Source organism: Manis pentadactyla, chromosome 2 (genome assembly GCF_030020395.1).
Source record: "Manis pentadactyla isolate mManPen7 chromosome 2, mManPen7.hap1, whole genome shotgun sequence".
In the NCBI taxonomy this organism is placed as follows: domain Eukaryota; kingdom Metazoa; phylum Chordata; class Mammalia; order Pholidota; family Manidae; genus Manis; species Manis pentadactyla.
Genome location: NC_080020.1, coordinates 128,183,997 through 128,204,302, shown reverse-complemented (window position 1 = coordinate 128,204,302; position 20,306 = coordinate 128,183,997). Strand labels below are relative to the sequence as shown.

The following is a 20,306-nucleotide window of genomic DNA, read 5'->3' as shown; positions in this document are numbered from 1 at the left end:
AAGCAAGGCAGTGAGGAGTATAGAGGCTCTGGGGACAGCTGTGTGGATTCAAACCCTATCGTTTGCTGTGTGACACTGGGCTACTTACTTAACCTCTCTGGGCCTCACTTGCTTCAACTACAGAGGCTTACTCACAGGGTTGTTAAATGCATTAAATGAGTTACTGGATGTATAGTCCTCAGGAATGTGCCTAGCACATAGCACTCAAACATTAGCTATTTTTATTAGTCTTTAAAAAATTGTAAAATGCTTCATAATCAAGGGGAAAAGTTCTAAGCATCTCCTCTCCCACCATTAAAAAAACCTGTATTTGAAGGGAAAACAAAAGCTATACAAGGAGAGAATGCCATTCTTAAGGATTTTTCAGTGCAAACAATGTGACAAAACTTGTAAATGGGATATTTAACTTCTTGAGGCTCTGTTTACTCGTTTAAGGGGGGCAAAAAAGGATACGTAAAGCCCCTAGCTAGCAGGGGTGAATTCCCAACAGGGCCAGAACAGAGAGAGGCAGAGAAAAGGGAGGCAGGGGTCACCATGAACTAGACCGTTAGGGATGGTTTCAAAAGGCAGCTGGCCAGGCAGGCCTTCCTGTCGGCAGAGAGGACGACGTGCACAAAGGTGTGTGGCTCGGCTGGCAGCACATCCTCGGGAGTGGAATTCATGAGGGGAAAAGAGTAAAGAGAGAGCTGCAAGATCAGAAAGCCTTGGAAACCAGACCAAGGAACGTGAACCTGATTTCATAAGTAATATGGATGTCCTGCAAACACATTCTGGAGAGGCAAAATCTGCCTGAAACGTACAGGTTGAAAGGGAGAAGGGTAATAAACGCACCCTAGCCCAACACCCATCGTGGAGACAGCTCCAAGGCCAAGGTTTCTCTGTCCCAGGAGAACTGGGAATTCATCCACCACAAAGGCCCACCGGCTCTTGATTTCTAAGTACAGTTACTATAACTACCATTTATTATTACTCACCTACCATGTGTCCCAGTGCTCTGTAAATATTATCTCAAGTTCTCCTAATTACCACAGCAAGGCTAATACTATTATGCCCACTTACAGACCAGAGAAATAAAACCCAGGAAGATAACCTGGTTGAGATCCCATAGATGGCAAGGGTATAGCCAGGCTCCCAAAGGTCACATCTTTTCTACTTTTAAGGACCAAGTGCTTTGCCTCTGCCTAGAGGCATCTACGCAAGGGAAGTACTGCCAGGCTTAAGGCAGACTTCACTGGTCGTTCATTCTTAAATTTTCCCTGCAAATTAATGACATGGGAATGTTACATAAGTTACACTAAACGCAAAAAACTTGAAGCCCATTAATAATAAAGCCCCTTAATTTCCTACCAATCTCAACAGAAGAGCATTTTCAAGGCTCAATGTCCTTCAAGGTGACCCCACTGAAAGCCAACAGAGCTGGAAAAGCAAGTCTGCTCTCTCCCTCCACCATGCTGGTTAAATAGTGCAGGCCCTGCCACACTGGTTTGTGCCTGATTTTGTGGGGTGAGAACTGCAGGCCACATGATATGGGGGAAGATCAGGGTTCTCTGCTAGCAACAACTGGCCTGGCTGCAGCTGCTCTGGGGCTTTGCTGTCCCCAAGTATGGCAGGGGCCAAAAAAGGAGTACTTGACAATCCTCACCGAGTGGGCAAAAAAGGCAAGGCACTCCATTGTGAGAAAAAGGGACACAAGCAAATAGCAAATATATTAATTGTATTTTATAGTTGTCAAAAGGGTCACCTTCAGAATTTGGTGACAAAAAGTATTTCCTTTTTGCCCCTTGAAAGATGATCTAGGGAGGAGAACAGGGAAGCTGCCAAAAATAAGTTTTACTTTTTTTAACCAAGAAATATCAATAAGGCCTAAAACAAAAATACTATGAAAAGAGAGAAATAGGCTCAAGAACTCTTTCCAGCTTAAAAAGCTATTTCAACAACTCTAGGTAACCAAAACCAAGACACCTTGTGGAAATGAGGAACCTGTTTCCATTTAACATCTTGCGTGTGAACCAGGCTATTTAATAAGAACAGCAGATACAGTTTTCACTAACAATTCATCCTTTAAAATATTAATACTTGCTTTCTAATTTGTTTTATGAGTACCATACTTGCATTTTACCTACTTGTATATGTCCCACTAAACATCCTCAAAAGATCTTTTGTTTGATCACCCACCACCCCACACCTCTTCCTACACTAGAAACAGAAAAACCAAACTCATTTATGTGTTTGACTGGTACTCACTGGCCTCGCCCGTATTCCAGGCACTGTACTTGGCCCTGGGGACATGGAAACAGCATCCACTTCAAAATATCAACAGTGCATTTGCACAGTTTTGCCACTTTGCCGCTTGAGTTTTTCTTTTTTTTTAATTGCTTCTGGGATACCTAACCTTAGTTTCTGCCTGCAGTAAATTCTTTTATAACTTACCTCCAAAGGCTGAAAAATACAAGTTTTCCCAGAACTGCACACACAGTTCACTGGAGAGAAGCCATAAAAATCTCAAGCAGGCCATGAAGAAATGAAAACCCCATTGAGGAGTGTGGGGTGCTCAGTTTCTCCAATCCCAGGGTACCTTTTGAAGTCAGGAGTCTCAGCTGCCAGACGGGAGCCTCACAAGCTTCCCACTGACCGGCTGCAGACGCCTGATGCTATTTAAAACAGGCAAGAAGGCCATGCCTACAACACGCATGGGGATTAATTCCACGAGGCAACTGCTTCATGGGTCTCAGGGTCTCAGTGGTTCTCCATTGGGAGTGATTTTGCTCCCTGTGGCTCATTTGGCAACACCTGCAGACATCTTAGTCTTCACAACTGGGGGTGGGGGAGCTGTGCTAGCACTTGGTGGGTAGAGGCTGGGGACACCACTCAACATTCTGTAATGCACCCGACAGCCCCCCAACAAAGAATTAACGGGCCCAAAATGTCAATGCTACCCAGTTTAAGAAACCCTGGTCTAGCTCTAATTAGCAGCTGCTAGTCACAAGCAGCTCCATTTCCCTATTTGGCCATTTATACATAAAGCTAACACATGCAACATCTCAATTTTTTTCTCAATTAGCATTACCCTCAAATTGCTGTCCAAAAGCAACAAGGTGTTACTCCTAAATCATGGGAAAAGTTACAAAACAAGACATCAATCATGTAGTGATAAGGAGTACCTGCAACTTTGCTGTCTTGCAAATATACTACTTCCATACTCACTGTTTGTATTCTAACAGGACCTTACACGACTTTCTTCACCGGACAATTTAACAAGAGGATGCTCTGTTGTGAGACACTAAACAGAGGACTGACCTGTTAGGAGCTTGTCTCCAATTAATGCAGCACTGTGCAGCCTCTCTGGTTCTGCAGGCCTCCCAAAGTGATTATTGAGAAGTTTGAAGGCTGTTAGAATATTGTGACACAAATCACAAGATTAAAAGTACAACTTTAAAATAGATGAAAAACTCCAAAAAACTTAAGTCATCAGCAACAGAGGAAGAAGGCCCTGGATTCTATCACAGGCTCTTCAATTTGGGAAAGTGGCTTAATATCTTTGGGTTAAGATTCTTCATCTAGGAAATGAAGGGGATGGAGTATATAATCACTAAAGGCCAACTTCAATATTAATCATTCAAATAAAATCCAACAACCAGGTCTCCTTACACTGAATAAGGTACCAGTGTAAGGAAAAGAGTAATTCAACCAGAGAATGCGAGACATGTTGCATCTGTTCCACTTTATCCTGCAGTTCCCCCCACTTGCACTAGGGGGCGGGGTTCTTCCTAAGGGGAGGCCACGGACCCCTGAGGTCCACAGACAGGTTTCATGGGGACTGAGGCCCCCAACAAACTAAATAAAAATTCTATGTTCCATCAGATTTCCTTACGAACCCAAAACACAAAAACAAAATAAAGCCAAAAAAAAAAAAAGTTAAGAATTAAGAGTCCTGCAGACAGCCTTGATTTTCTCACAGATGAAAGCAATTAAACACAGCCCACCGGTTTTTCATCATTGGTTAACCTGCACCTCCTGCAAAAAGTTCTGGTACCTTCTTACAAGGAGTGAAAATGTTCTATGGATTAGAAACGGCTACAGAATCACAATTACAGATTTCAATTTTTTTGTAAAAGTAAAAATATGCATTAATGGATAACTAATTCCTTTCAGTCCACCCCTCATAGTGAATGTGGGTATCGCATGTGAGCCACTTTGACAAAAATTGAATATTACTAGTATGCAACATTTAGAGTTGTCTGAAAATACAGTGAGTATCCAGAAAGCAGAATGACTAGAAAGACTGCATTGAACTAAGTCTGATAAAGTTAGCGAACCCAGAGGCAAACCATCAACGGATCTAATTTGCTGTAAGATTCTAAAACTTCCTGTATTCGCAAAACATCGCCTGGCTTTCAATGTTAAAACACACATCGAACTCCCTTAACTAAGTTTACTTTGAGCCATTGCAAACCTCAAACTCAAATAGATTTTGTAAAATAAACACAACCAAGTAAGGAAAGTGAGACAAGAAACCACAGTAACTCTCGATCCCCCCCAAAAAAGGTTCTCAAGAGTTTCAAGTAACTGTGTTGTCCCGCTCTCAATGACCCTAAAAGGGCCATCGGTTTAATCTTCAAAAACCTATTCTCGCTAAAAACAAAATTTCTTTTAATTCGAACTCACAATCTGCCAGGGACAGCACAAATAGATGATCTTGTGATGCCACCAGCGGAATGACCTCAAACCCTAAAAAGAGCATCTGGTGAGAACCAGAACCTGGGCTCCAAAGGTCCGGCAGGCAGAGAACAGTAATGATTAAACCCTCGCCGCCCTCCCCCTTCTCACTTCATTAGGCCGTCTCTTCTGGAAGGGTTTGCACCCCTCACAGGAAGCCGGCACGTTTTGCAAAGGAAATACCAGACCAGAACTTTCTTGGAGAGAGGCACGTCCCCGCTGGACATTTTTCTGGGCTTCCCGCACCCAGGCAGCGGGGCACGCAGCTCTGCCGGCCGGCCCGGCGCGGGGACACCCGGTGGGCCAGCCAGCCACGCCAAAGGAAGCGCACCTTCGCTACCTCCCGGAGCAAAGGGAAGCGCGGGGCAGAACAAAACCTGTCCCAGCTTACTCATTCGAGACTGCCGGGAGAAGTGGGGGGTGGATTTCAGCAGACTTCCAGAAAGTTTCGCCCACCCGGGGTGAGGGAACGGTGACCACGGGGGCAGATTCCGCCCTCCCGGGCGTCGGAGGCCCGAACCTGCAGAGAGGGAGCCCGCGCGGGTCACGGAGAGCAGCTCCGGCGCACTCACCTCGGGGAAGAAGTTGTCCATTGTTCCGCGCGCTCCACTACTTGCGCGAGTCCGACTTCCAGCTCGCGGAAGTCAGCCCAGCAGAAGGTCCGGGGAAACCATGCGAGTCACGGCGCGACTCCCAAGAGCTCAAGCCCGCGGGGCTCCCCCGCTGCCATCGCCTTACCGCCTTCTCGTCTTTCGCACCTTTTGTTTGCCCAAACCCAAGTCTTTAACTCATCCGTCCCAAGTGCAGCCTTTGTCTCCTCTTCCCCCAAGTTCCTCACTCCTGGGCGCAGCGCTGGCGAGCGGAGAACAGCTGGTGGCACATTCTTTCCCGGGCTGGGGGAGGGCTGCGGGGGGCTTGGGACACGCCCCCACCTTCCGCGCTCCGGCCCGAGGCGGTCGGCGCCGCAGGGACACGGTGGCCACAAAGCGAGCCCGGAGCTGCTCTCCCCGCGCGAGCGCTGCGGCTCACCCGGCTACCCGGCTCCCCGGCTCCCCGGCTCGCGGACAGGAGCTCCCGCCCGCTCGCCCCGCCCGCTAGGCCAGCCTCTCCAAGAGCCCCGCCCCAGTCAGCCCCGCCCCGCGCTTCAGCAGGTCCGGCACGGCCGGATGCCACGCCCCCACCTACCTCGGTCCCCGCCCGCTGACCGCCTCGGGCAGCCACGGGCCTCGGCGGGCGTGGAAGGCGGGCCCCGTGCGGCTCCCTGCTTCCCCCGCCTTCCCACCTAGGTGTGGGCGGGGACGTGACTCTCCCCTTTGGTGATAGAGACCAAATAGGCACCGGGGAGGAGGGGTGGGGAGTTCTTTTGTGTCTTTGATCTTTAGCAGACCCTGGAACCGGCTCAACACGGATCTCCTTAATGCAGCTCGGCAGATGGGCGACCCCGGGGAAGGAAGCGGAGTCTGCGGAGCTGCCCCTGCTGTTGGGCCAGATCAAGGCGGAGAACCGAGGCTAATTAGTATTTCTGGAAGCTGCCTTTCCGCGTTGAGTTTCTCTCCTGCAGCCGAGTTAAAAAACGTTTTCCCAGCAGTGGGGAAATGTAGTTTCGTAAACTGGAAGAGGACGTGGCCCGTTGCACCTTAAAAAATGCAACCCTTGACCTGGACCTAAAGGACACAGGCAGATGGAAGTGAGATGGTTGAAGGATCAAACCCACCTGGTACTGAGTCTTGGTTTCCTCGAGGGCAGGCCCTCAAACTAGCACGCACAGGATTCACCTAGGAATCTTGTTAAAATGCAGATTGAAATTCAATCGTGGTGAGCACTGACAAACTGCATTTCCAACAAGTTTCCAGGTGCCCTTAAAGGGAAGCACCTGGCCCTGTGCTGGTCTGCAAACTGAAATCTGTCTGTAACAGAAATTGAAAGCAAAGGTTTAGAAACCTTTGTAGCAATTTAAAAATGCCATGACGTCCAAGCACATGATCGGTGTACTCTGAACCATTTATAAACCAGTTTGGGTGTTGTCAGATTGGTGGTGAGTCATACCTGGCAGAGCAGTGTTCTCCGTATTGGTACCTGGCCGATTGGAAACAAACGACTGATATTTCACAAATGGTTTGAGAGGCTCTCTACAGGGGTTTTGCCAACTGCTACTTAGACTCTTCTTTTAAAACTCAAGTGAGAAAGTCACATCTTCCAGGAAAGTCTTCCCAAAGATGCCAAGACACTCCACTGGCTTCTAGTTCCACCTAACCACCAGTATTCCTAAAACTGTTGAGCAAAGTCTATCATGTTGTTAGGGTCTTTTAATTTGTGTCCTACGTATCTTCAGCTGAGAGAATAGAAGTTCCTTAAAGAAGGAAACTGTACTTCAAAATTTGTATCACCAGCCTGTTGCAGAATGAATGAATGCATGATGCTTCTGTAATCCTTGTGTGAAAATTCAGGTAGGTTTGTAACTCATAGCAGTTCTTCAGCATTATTACGTACTCACCTCACTTTCCTTTGGAAAGAGTCAAGGTTTAAAGTAATGTGCTGTGCGTGATTGCCCTGTTTCACAGGTACATACACTTGAGCTGGTAAAGACTGTGTCCCAGGTTGCAGGAAAGTTGAGATAGAATCAGGATAAATACCAACAATCCTAAGCCAAAGTGTTTAGTTAAGTGAGTCAGGCTACCACCTGTGTTCAGCCACGGTCACAGAACAATTACAGTCATTATTATGTTCATCTGTACAGAACATCTCTCAAGAGATATTACTAGGCAGCTGGTTCAAGTGAGTGTGTGGGTGTGGCTTGGTTCCCAGCATCAACTAAGCCACTGACACATTGGTCTGCCTCGGCCATGTCATTCCAAAGTCGCTTTCCGATATTGCTTCATTAATTATAACAAATAAATTGTAACCACACTAATACAACATATTAATAATAGAGGAAACTGGGAAGAGAGGAGCCTTGAGACTTGCTATCTACAGGGACACCTTGTGCTCAATTTTTCTGTAAACCTAGAACTGCTCATTTTTAAAAAGTCGCTTCCCTGTTAGTTAATAATCACCTCCAACTTGACTCATATAAAGAGTTATGAGCCAGATCCCATACATAAGGGCTGAATTTTACTGAATTACCATATTTCCTTAAAAAGTTTATACTGCCAAAAAAAAAGTTGTTAGCATTACAGCATTGCTTAAAAAAAAAAAAGTTTATACCACCATACCAGAATCCCCTGGAATAGTTATTAAGAAGAAAAAACATGCCTCTGAATCTCAGGGGTGGGCTGGGTGTCTAAGAATCTGCATTTTAGTAAGCACCCAGTAGGTAATTGAGAATCATGGCTTTAGGTTGTCATAATTTATCAGATTTTCCACATATGTATATATACGTGTATATATATATATACACATTCTCAAAAAAGTGTAAAGGTACATTGTAGCATAAGACTATCTGTTGAACAAATAACAAAGTGCATGTTATTTTAAGCATTTGAAATAGGATATCTAACTTTCAAATACTTGGGACTGAATCTATTTAAAAGGACTATGTTAAATGTATAAGGGCTTTGACAAAATTGGACAAAGAAGGGGAAGCATTTTAAATCAACAGACTTCTAAGACTATCCACCCTTGTTACCATTTTTAAAAAGTTAACCGCTTTCTTTCAAGGAGCTATGCTACCATTGGTCAAAGCTGTTTGGGCGAAAATCAGTTAAGTGCTGCTTTCTGAGAAGTGACAGAGGCTGAAGAATGTTAATGCCGAATGGCCACGTTTCTTTGAGTCAAAGTTGCTTCTCAGTTACCATACTTATTTCTCCAAGACACCATGCTCATGGAGTGTTACATTCTCAAAATGAAGCACCAAAAAGCTCAAGTTACATTCTCTTATTTAGGTGGAAAATTAATCCACAACTGATCAAGATGTATTTTAATACAGATGGGACCATCTCCCCACATTACGGGAGAATTAGGTATGCATATAAGTGAGTGAAGTAATGCAATCTTCCTCTGTTTTGTTTTCCCCTACTTGTTTGTCTTTAGTTTAAGTGGGTTTTCTTAACTTCCTTTATAATTTCAAGTTGAGTCTTTTGTTGGTGTAAGTCTGTTGCTGTGAGCAGTTCCTAATCTGGTTGTGTCTTAGTGTGTATTCTTTTCCATTATCCTTGTTTTTATAAAATACCTCTAATTGCTCTAGTTGAAGTAATGGATTAATGACCAGTTATGGAAAGGGAAAGTTCAGGAAGGTTCTTTCACACAAATTAGAAGTTAATGACTGACAACTCTAAAATCCTGTTTTTCATGCTTAACTTGACAGCAGTTTATCTTTTCGGCTCACTTAGAGTCTCAAATGTTAAGAAATTCAAATGTTTTCACCTTTTTGGACAAACAAAATTGAAGGGCATTTTTGGATGTTCTTTAAAGTTTTAGGCCAGTGTTCCTTTTGCTTCTTAAAACTTGCAATTCAGAAATACTGAAGGGAATTTTTTTCACATGAAACTGAGAATAATTGGGAATGATTTCCATAGAGAGAGTAAAATTTGGGGGGAATAAAAGCAGAAACGCTTCCCATTGTAATAGAATTAAACCAGTACAGAAGAATAAACACAGAAATAAAGCAGGGATAAGATATTCACAAAAATAATTTGCTAGCAGTTATTTTTCTAAACAAGATAAACCAGTGCTAAGATGTCATTTACCTCATCAGAGTGAACAGTGGACCGTGGAGTCTAACTAAATCCCCATCACCTTGAACTACAGCAAGAATGCTTTCTAAGTTGATGTCCCACACAAACATAGAGAGTTGTTTTCATAAATTAATCCATTTGAAGTGCTTGGTCCCAGTTCTGTTGAGTGTAATAAGTAGATGGTATAAAAATCCTTGAACCCCTCCATGGTGGCTCACTCAGAGTGTGTTTGATAGCTCCCCCTCTCTTGATTTCTTTATATCTCCATGTTCCAAGCCTGACTTTCCACAGAAGGCCGTCTCTGCCCACCTCTGTTGTTAATCACCACGTTTACCACTTCTGAACCATCTGCCCTCCCTTATTCCCTCTTTTTCCTTCTCCAATCTTTTCTGCTCATGTTATCCAAGCTAATAAATGTGCTTGTAGCTACTCTTCTTGAGAATGGCTGTTTCTTACCCCAGTTGCTCTCTGAACTACTAGGTCATCTCTCTTCAGACTTTTCATTGTCTACATTTCGTCCCCAAGCAATCAGCTCTTCAACCCCTTACCCTCGGGCCACTCTCCCCCCAACTCCCAATTCTCTCTTGAAGATCACCGTGACCGTGAAATCATCAAATTAAACTGCCTGTCCTCAAACTTCATCCTTCTTGACATTTCCCCACTTCTGAAACTCTTCTTAGCTTTGGGGCCAGCTTCCTGGGTGTGCAGCCTGTAGAGTTAGTTGCATAGGGCCTAAAACTCAAGACAGGCATACTTGTCTTAGTTCTCTGTTGTGTAATTTTGAATTCCTTAATGGTTTTTGAACAGGGGGTCCTGTTTTTCCATTTTGCACTGGGCCCTGAAAATTATGTGGCCGAGTCCTACCTAGCATTACAACACTGCATATTTCTGGTGCTCCCATCTCTTTGACCTCTTTCTCTTTGTCCCTTTTACAAGATCTTTTTCTCTCTCCCTCCTCCAAAATATGGTGAGTCCTAAGCATGCATTCCCTTCCCACTCTTGTGTTCTGGCCATTCTCAGAGCTTCAACTGCCATCTCTTCTTAAATGACTCCTGAATACACAATTCAAGCTCTAAGGAGTCCCCGCACCACATTTCCAAACTTCTGACAGATTTTTCCTAGTGAGTTTCTTCTTATCCTCATCCACCTAAATTAAACCCTCTTTACTCTCCTCATCAACTTCTACTAACTTCCTTATATTTATTAATGGACTAATCATAACTCAGTCATCTTATGAGTGGACCTCTGTCATTCAGAGCTGCTCCATGTCTCCTGGTGATCCTCTCTGCATGCTGAGTGCCCTCACACTGAGTCCCTCTTACTCCACAGAGAACCTGCAAGCTGCATGTGCTCCAAACACGTGACCTCAGTTCTCCCAGTTAGATGCACCCACTCAGGGTTTAACTGGGAGAACAACCTACATGAGGGAGCAGTGAAGCCCGGAGCATCCGTGTGGGCTGCAGGTGTGGCAGAGGCTGCCTGTATTTGGGTGACTGTTGGGTGGCAACTCCCAGGCTGCAGAAGCAGCAGTGGGGCGCTTAAGTGGTTGGTAAGTGGCCACAGACCAGGCAGGCCCATTTGGTGCTGCATTCTGAGAACAGTTTCTGGAAGCTCAGCCCGAAGCCCATTTCCCCAACCCTTCCAATGGTACTGCAAGCTTTGTAATACCCTTTAATGAATCTCTTCTTGCTCAAATCTACTGAAGTGGATTTTGTCTTCTACAACTTGCCAGTACTTTAGAAAAGGTATCACTTTTAGACCCAGGAAAGGGAGGGATGCCCTGTGCTTGGGGGTGCTTTCCTCAGAATGGTTGAAGTCCCCTTTGGTACCTGGGACTGGGGCTAGCAGTGCCATTCAGAGAGGCCAGCTTGGACCTGATCAGACCTCATGTGGGCTTCAGTCTCTATTTCTCCCCTTTGAGGGCATTTTCTGCCCTTTACTACACACATGGTGTCATCCAGAAGTCCAGAGCAGGCATTATCAGGGTTCCCTGGAGCCCCTGGCTGGATGTTAGTCTCAGGAGCATAGACACTCAGATTCTCACAGGACTGTGAGACACTGGGCTGCCAGAGTGATGCCGACAAGCTGATTCTGAGCGACTGTCCATCACCTGGATGCAGAGGACTGCAGAACAGTGGGCTCCCTACAGTTCCCCATGGTCTGGGGCTTAGCTGTGTGTGTGTGGGGGGTGGACTCCTGTATCAGATCTCACCTATGTATTCCGACTGACAACGGTATGCCTGGGCCTCCAGCACCCTTGGGAGTGGGAAGGTAACAGGTGTCTCTGCCCTGAGTGCCTCCCACCCATGGCACCCAGGATGGTTATCCTACTCTCTCTACTGGCTCTGCCTCCTGTCAGTTAATCTTCCCACATGTCAGCCCATCTCCTCCTTGGTAATCTAGATGGTTGCTTTTCAGTGACAATGGGGCTCTTCCCATCTCTGTCCTCTCTTGCCTCCAGCCTATGTGGTGGTGTTAGGCTCCCACAGGCGGGCCTTAATCTGAGCCAGCTGAGAGACAGATATTTCTTGAATGAATGAGCCCCCTCTTCCCACTCTGCTTGTGTCCCTCTTCCCTGGCCTCCCCATTGGTGATGGTGATTGTGGAGAGCAAAGTGCAGTCAACCCTGAAATGGTTCATATTCTCAGAATGTCTTGATTGCAGCCCGAAAAGTTCAAGAGAAGACATAGTTAAAAGATGGGTTGTTTAATGGTTATGCTATAAAATTTTCAATGGTAAATTTAACTAACATGACCCAAAATGAATTACTGTTCACATTTTCCTGCATAGTCTGGGCTGAACTTGCATTTGTGTTCATCTTTACTAAAGCACTGTGACAACCTTTGAGAGTGCCATTGGCAGCCAGTTTTACAGGCATACCATGTACTCTGGAGTGTCATAAACAATGATGCAACCAGCATTAAATAAATGTCATTGAGAAACTGCACAGGTAAGAATTTCCATATTGTTTTAATACAAAGAGGTTCTGAAGAACCATGGCACTGTAATACCAGTTTCCCTACCCTGTTCTCACGGCGAGAGGTAAGAAATTAGCCACAGATGGCATGTCTGACAATAAGAACATGAGATGTTTCCTGGACTCCTGGACACAAATAGGAAGGGCTAAGAAAGACTATGCATACTCCTTGAAATAAATAAGTAACTGAAGGGCTCATTATTCTAAATCTTCATAGAGCAATCACTGTCTCTCACATGGGCCATTGAATTTTGCTGTATATTTTTAATCAAATTATTTATATATACAGGGTCCAACACACCCTAAGGGAAGCCCAGAAGAACAGTACAGAAAACAGCCTGAGACTGGCATATGAGAAATTTGGGGGTAGGATTCACGAGCTACATCACAGGGCCAGTTCTCTGCAAACTCCCTTCAGCAATGTGGCAAGGCCTTGCTTTCCCCACCTGAAACTGCCTAAAATCAACGCTATTGTTTTTGCTTATTTAATGAGTTAATAATATGTGTGGAATGTTTTTTCCCTAAGGTTTCCATTAAATGCAAGTGTGCTACTGCTGAGATTATTAGGAAAAAAATCAGATAAGTGCAGAGAGTTGTTTATATGAGAATGTCCAGGACAGAGCTGTTTAGCACAGTTAAAAACCTGGACACAACATAAATGCCTCTCAGCAGGCCAGCTGAGTGAATCACAGTAAGTGTGCATAGCAGCATACTCCTGGGGTTAGTTATCTGTTTCTGGGTAACAAGCCACCAAGAACTAAGTGGCTTCAGACAACAAGAGCTTATTATTTCTCACAGTTCTGTGGCTTGACTGGGCTTGAGCTGCTGAGGGCAGCTGAGCTGTCCCAGGCAGCTGCAGGCAGATGGGTGCCCAGCTGTGGCTGGTGATGGAACACAGCCTTCCCCACACGCTGGAGCCCCACTGCCTCAGTGGGGACAGCTGAGACACTCTCTCCACACTGAGGAAGCCTCAGGATTCCATTAGGGAGAGAGCAGAAGCTGCGAGACCTTTTGAGAACTTCCACAGAAGGTAGACGTGGCTTCAGTCACATTTTATTCATCAAGGCCTGACACAGGGGCCAGCCCAGATTCCAGGCTCTCTTAATGGAAGGAGCTGCAAAGAATCAGTGACCATTGTTTTGAGGGTGTATATGTGTATGTGCCTTTGTTAAATGTACCTAACACCAAACTCACTCACCCTTTCAAAGTGTACAATGGTGTTCATACAATCAAGATGGGCTCAGTGGCATTTATACACTGACAGTGTTGTGCAACCATCTGTCTAGTTCCAGATTCAGATTCCTGCCTACCTCCACACCCCCTGCCTCTAACAACCTTCTATAGATAGATTTGCCTTCTATCTTTGTGGGTTTGCCTGTTTTGGATATTTCATATAAACAGAAACACATGTGCCCTTTGTGACAGGCTTCTTTCACTTGGCATAATGTTTCAACATTTGTCCCTGTTGTAGCACGCATAAGTACTCCAGCCCTTTCATGGCCAAATAATATTCCATTGTCGGGATGGACCACATGGATGGAGTTTATTCACTTGACAATTGAACTTTTTGGTTGTTTCTGCATTTTGGCTGTTGTGAAGAATCCTGCTATGAACACCCATGTCCCTGTTTTCAATTCTTAGGTATTCACCTAGGGGTGGGTATATCCTTGTTGGGTCGTATGGTAATTTTGTTTACTTTTTGAAGACCTGATAAACTGTACTCCTCTGGGGCCCTTTATAATTCACCATCTTATCCATATTTATTGATGTGGTGGTATGCATAAGTACGTCACAAAATGATGCATTTCATGTGTATGTTACAGAAATCTAAAACAAACAGCAACTTAAAGCACACTAGTTTATTGTTCTCTCATAAACAAAGCCTGGAGGGCTGGGATGTTCCATGAAGTCTTCAGGGACGTCAGCTCCTGCCAGCTCTCTCCGCAGTAAGCCACTGTGGCTCTTAGCCTTGAAGTTGGAGAAGGCGGCCTCAGCTTCACTGCAGCAGGAAGCAGGGAAGGATGACCGGTGAAGGGACAAAGAGCAGGCGGAGTCACAGAGCTGTCACACAGGGCACCTAGTCATATTCTGTTGACCAGAACTTGATCATCAGCTGCAAAGAATACTGAGAAATGTACTACTTATTCTGGATTTTTATTTGCCTGGCTAACCACTATTGGAAGAAGGAAAAAGTACAGAAATTAAGAAAGAGCTTCCTGTCCTTCCCATCTGACAAAATTAACTACGTAGAGAGCGCCGAAGGAAAAAAGACGTGTTTAACAGATGTTATCTCTAGATAACAAGGAGAAGGACAATAAAAAAATTCCTCTTAGCCCTTTTCTATAGTTTCTGAATTATTTGGACATACTAGGAAATCATAAAGTTATTCTTATTTTGAAAAATAAAACATTTCTTCTGTAAAAGAGAACTTCATTTATTCTTTCTTTTGATTACTTGAAAATAATGTTTATTGTATATTTATGATGTCAGATGTAAAGACAAGTAAGACAAGGTCTCTAAGGAAATCAGTAGATTATACTTGCAGAGAAAGATATCAAAAGATAATTTCAAAATAACTATGGAGGTTTCTGTAGTAAGAAGAATACACAAAGTTTTAACGGAAATAGTAAAATAAGAAGTGAAGCTCGGGGGAGTGGTATGGGCTGAACTATGTCCCCCCAGGGTTCATACATTCAAGTCCTAACTCCCAGTACCCTAGGATGTGACTGTATTTAGAGACAGAGCCTTTAAAAAGGTGATTAAGTTCAAGCGCGGCCGTTAAAGTGGGCCCTAATCCAGTGTGACTGGTGTCTTTATAAGAAGAGGAAATTGGGACACACAGAGACACCAGGGAGGTGTTCACAGAGGACTGTGTGAGGATGCAGCATGAAGGCATCTTTCTGCAAGGCAAGGAGAGAGGCCTCAAGAAAACCAGCCCTGCCGACACTTTGATCTTCAACTTCCAGCCTCTAGAATCAATTTTTGTTGTTTAAGCCACCTGGGCTGTGGCACTCTGTTATGGCAGCCCTAGAAAACTGATACAGGGAGTCAGGAAAACATTCCCAGAGAGCTGCCCTTGAGCCAGGGCTCAGTGGATGAGTCAGAGTCTAACAGGTAAAGAAGAGAAGAAAGTGCACATTCTAGGCACTGGGCACGTGGAAACACCCAGAGGCATGAAAAACATTTTCAGCAAAGGGTATTGAGAATGGTTAAGGCAGATAGAGCATGTGTATGTGTGTGTGTGTGTGACACACATGGGTTAAAAGGGACTTGAGCGACATGCTGAGAAGGTAGAGGATTGTGGCAGGTGGGAGGAAGAATCTCCGTGGTTGAATAGTAGTTAAGCCATCACAGAGGTGGTGGGATTAACTGAAGCCTTCAAGAAGAGGGGCGAGGACATTTTTGGAAATCATGAAGAAGATAAAGAAAGATAGGGGGGAGAATGGGGCTGATGAGATGGAGAGGAGATAACAAGGGTGCTTTCTAGTTGGGTACCCTCCTCGGGCTCAGCTCCTTAATAAACTGGGAGGCCAGGAGATTCACACATTTGCTCTGATAAATGCACTACGTTAACTCATTGCTGTCCTGAAAGCCACAGTATTGCAGCCTTAAGAGATGAAAGGATTCTGGCAGCTACAAACCACTGGGCGAGAGGGTGGGCAGGGGCAGGCATTGTGTCCATGGAGATGCAGCATCAGCACCAGGCCAGGTAAAATGGGGAAGGCATCAAGAGATGAAGATGCAGAAAATCTGGAAGGGGGTGGGTGGTTATGCTCACTGCGACCGCGGACACAGCCTGATGGGGCCTCCTTCCCCCTCAAAGCCACCGCCCTCCTGCAGCTTCCCCTGCTCCCTGCAGCCAGCACCAGGGCTCCTCATTCTCTCCGGCCCCCATCCCTTCTTACCTCATCGCCCTTCCTCACTCCAGCATCGCCTTCTTCCTTGCAGATCTTTCTCATCAGTGCACACTGGTAGCCCCACATTTCACTCCCACAGTGAAGGCCCATCACCCTCCAGCTACCACCCCGTGGTCTTCACAACTGAACGTATCCAAGGCATTCTCCCCTCCAGGGGTCTCCACTACCTAACTGACCCTTCTTCCTCCAACCCCCACCTTGATTGTCAGTATTACTTATGGTTTCTCTGCACTACAGCAACTACAGTGATATCTTAAAATGTAAACCAGCTCACTTTACTGTTGCTCTTAACTCAGTAAGGGACTCCTTCCCACTTAGAATCAAATACCAGCTCCTTTCAGGCTGATGAAGCCCTGTAGGACCTGCCTCCTTCCTCTCTCCCCTACCCTGCAACCATACTGGCCTTCTGGAGCACGCCAACAGAGGAGCTGGATCCTACCTCAGGGCCTTTGCACAGGTGTTTCCTGTACCGGCAACGTGCTACTCCTCCCACTTACCCCATTTGCTCTGCATGGCACCCTTGCCTGCTCACTCAGGGCTCCGCATGCAGGTATCACCTGCTCAGCCCATCTAATTCCACACCAGCACTCTGTATCACATTGCTCCACCTACTGTCTTCATAGCAACTATCAGTCTTTGAAATGATCTCCCCTACTCCTTGTTTTCCTCAGGGGTCAGCGACCTGTAGCCCACTGTCCAAATCTAGCACAAAGCCTGCTTTTGAAACACAGCTTTATTAGAACTGCCACTCTCATTCATCCACAGACTGGCCGTGGCTGCCTCTCACTAGAGTTAGGAGGTGAGTGAATGCTGAGACCTTGCAGCCCTGGGAGCTTGAAGTACTTACTGTCTGTTCCTTTCAGAAAAGATTTGCTGATCCTGGGCTTGCAGGTTTACTGTGTGTACATGTTTATTGACTGCCTTCCTGCTCTGGAATGCCAGCTCCTTGGGAGTAGGGGCTGTTTCATTTCCTGCTGTATCCCCAAAAGAATGTCTGTCACTGTTGTATAAATGAGAGAGTGACAGTGCAGGACGGTGATGAAGGAGAGAGAGTGTCCTTAGCTAAATACTTACTGTTAACCCTGGCCAAGGGGAACAATAACATGCCACCCATGCTCTGGTGCTACTATGCCAAAGGGCTAAGGTGGACTAAGGGGAGCTAGTGGTGTGCTGGTCCCTGCTCTGAATGCTTCGCTGTGTCCTATTACTAAATGCTGTATCCCTCAGCAAGGGAGCCTGTGTTCTGCCATCTTATGCGGGAGGACAGCGAGACTCAGAACTGAAGCACGTGCCCGTCTTCTCCCTGCTGCCCAAGGCACACAGCTCGGCATGGCCTCTCACACTCAAGCTCTTTCTTCTGTCCTCCCAGAGAAAGGCTGTGAACTTCAGAGAAAGGCAGAACCTAGTGCAAAGTTGGACTTTGCTGCTCTACAACTGTGTCCTCAGCAGGTCGGTGTAAAGCACGGAAATCACCACCTATTCTCAGGGCTGTAGGGACTGAATGAGATCACCCAGCACCTGACACATGGCGGGTGCTCACAACGTTAGCTTCCTTGCTGCTTTCTTAGGACAATGAGTAGGACAAGTTTCACACCTGTTTTCCCTTCTCCGGTCAGCGGGGTGAGCGCATGGAGCCACTCCTGCCTGGCTGGGCAGCTGTGTTGTTTCCATGGCGGGGACAGCGCCCCGCTGGGCTGGAACATTTGGGAGAACTACCACCTCCTCTCTTCACCTGCTTTCCCTTTGCGGGCACAAAGTTCTGTTTAGACTCTTCAGGCTCTACCTTCTCATATTAAGCCCCCTTGTTCTGCTCACTGCCCCAGAACAAGTGGAGAAATTGAACAGAAAGCGATACCCAGCAAGAGATCAAGTGATCTGTGGCTGCAGCCCTGGCAGCCGAATAAGTGCAGGGAACAAACAGGGAACATCAGGAAGAGTTCTGCGGAAATCTCGGTATGTTAAGAATATAATACATTTAGTGTTGCAAGAAAAGAGCGTTGGGGAGTGGTGGAAAGCATGACAGGGAGATATACTATGGGCTGCGTGTTAGTCACGGGCTCTTACATGAAGCCAGAGAAACCAACTCTGGCAGCCTGACAGGGGAGGAGAATTTATCTGCAGCATGTTGGGTAACTTGTAGAATTAAGGGGAGACAGAGGGCTGAGGCTTCCTCTTCCAGCTCCCTGTGGAGTGGGCAGCGCCTCTCACTGCAGGTACCTTGTGCACTGGGCCTGATACAATAGCCATCCTTCAAAATTCATGTATATCCAAATTGAGGGACATTCTACAAAAACACCTGTCGGGTACTCCTCAAAATGGCAAAGTCATCAAAAGTAGAAAAGACTGAGAAGCTGTTGCAGATCAAGGAGGCAAAGCAGGCATAAAAATGAAATATCGTGTGGCTTTTGGGAACAGAGAAGGGCCGTTCGTGGGAAAACTCCTGAAACCTGGATAATGCCTGAAGTCTAGTTAATAGCAATGCACCAGTATTGGTGTTTTCATCTTGACAAATGCGCCAAGGTAAGATGCCAGTACAATAAAGGGAATGCTCGGTCCCGTCTTTGCAACTTTTCTCTAAACCTAAAACGATTTCCCCCAAAAGCGTGGTTTTAAAAAAATTCATAAATCTGCCTGCAAGAAGGTAAGGGGAATCCACAAAGGCCCAAAGGAAAACAAGGCAGAAGCCACAGGTCACGTGATTCCCCATGCCACGGCGACATGAAGGATGAAGCTTCTAGGAGTCACAGCCAAGACTCTTGCATAAGGCAGGAGTCCTCTGCGGGCTACACCCTCAGAATAGCACCTCTGAAAACGCCCAGCTCTCGTCAAAGGCAATGACAGGAAAACTGGTCAGTTGAGGCCTTGATGTGGGGTGAAAAGTAGAAACTCCCCTAAATGCAAGCAGCTCTCAATCTAGTGCAGATTTTCAATTTGCACTCCATGCTGTGGGCAGTATTATGTCCCCTCAACATGCCTATGTTGAAGCCCTAACCTCCAGCACCCTGGAATGTGTCTGTGTTTGGAGTGAGGCTTTAAGGAGGTGGTCAAGTTAATCTGCGGCTTTGGGGTGCAACCTAATCTAATATGACTGGCGTTTGTAGAAGGGGACATTGAGACATGCCGAGAAACACTGGGACTGCAAGTGCACACAGAGGGGGTGGGTCACGAGGACACAGCGAGAAGGCGGCTGTGTGCAAGGCAGGGGGAGGGCCTCAGGGGACCCCAGCCCTGTTGGCACCCAGACCGTGGGCTCTTAGCTTCCAGAATTGTGAGAAAATTCATTTCTGTTGTTTAATCCATTCAGTTTGTAGCACTATGTTATGGCAGCCTTAGCAAGTGGCCCAAGAAAACATTAATTTTAAGCACATATGATAGGTGCCCTTTTGAGGCACATCTTCTGGGTAAGAATTCACTCTCATCTCAACACCCTTGGGATTCCCACCTCCTGCAGATCAGTCACACACAATTCCAAAATAAAACAGAAAGCCCCCCAAAATAAGGCTTTAGTAGGACATCAGTTTATTTTCTCTTTTATTAAAATAAGTAAGCTGTCTGGGGATGGTGCAGGGGCTCTGAGGCTCTGGGAGCCCTCCAGTTTCTTTGTTTTCTATCTGACTGGAAGGAGTCTAGGACAGTGGAAGGGCACTGAGCTTGCTGGGCGCTTTGCTACAAAAGCACAGACTTGCTGGGAGCTTTGTTACAAAGGGAAGCAGGGAAATAGAGAGATACCTGGAGAGGAAAGTGAAAACAAAGAGAGCCTTTATTTTAAGCTGGAGAAGCCATCTACCTTGGATGTTGATGGGAGTGGCCCAGTTGAAATGGAAAAGGAGTAGAGGGGAGAGGAGAATTGCTTGAGAGATGTCTTTGCATTGGTGACAGTGAGGAAGTTTAGTACCAAGACTGTAGAGTGAGAGTCGAAGAGGATGGGGGGTTTCAGAGAAGAAAAGAGATCCCAGATTTGGAGGTAGGGCTGTGTGGGAATTGAACAGAAGCTCACCTAACTTAAGTTCAAGGGCCTCTCCT

At 45.9% G+C, this 20,306-nt stretch overlaps 1 protein-coding gene across 1 annotated transcript in view; it reads right to left on the bottom strand.

Moving 5' to 3' along the window:
* Nucleotides 1-5,784, bottom strand: part of MYO10 (myosin X) — a 210,736-nt gene extending 204,952 nt beyond the window's left edge. The window contains exon 1 of the mRNA XM_057496186.1: nt 5,289-5,784. Coding sequence (XP_057352169.1) covers nt 5,289-5,309 — 21 coding nt within the window. The 5' untranslated portion in view covers nt 5,310-5,784. The remainder of the gene's footprint in view (nt 1-5,288) is intronic.
* Nucleotides 5,785-20,306: the final 14,522 nt, after the last annotated feature.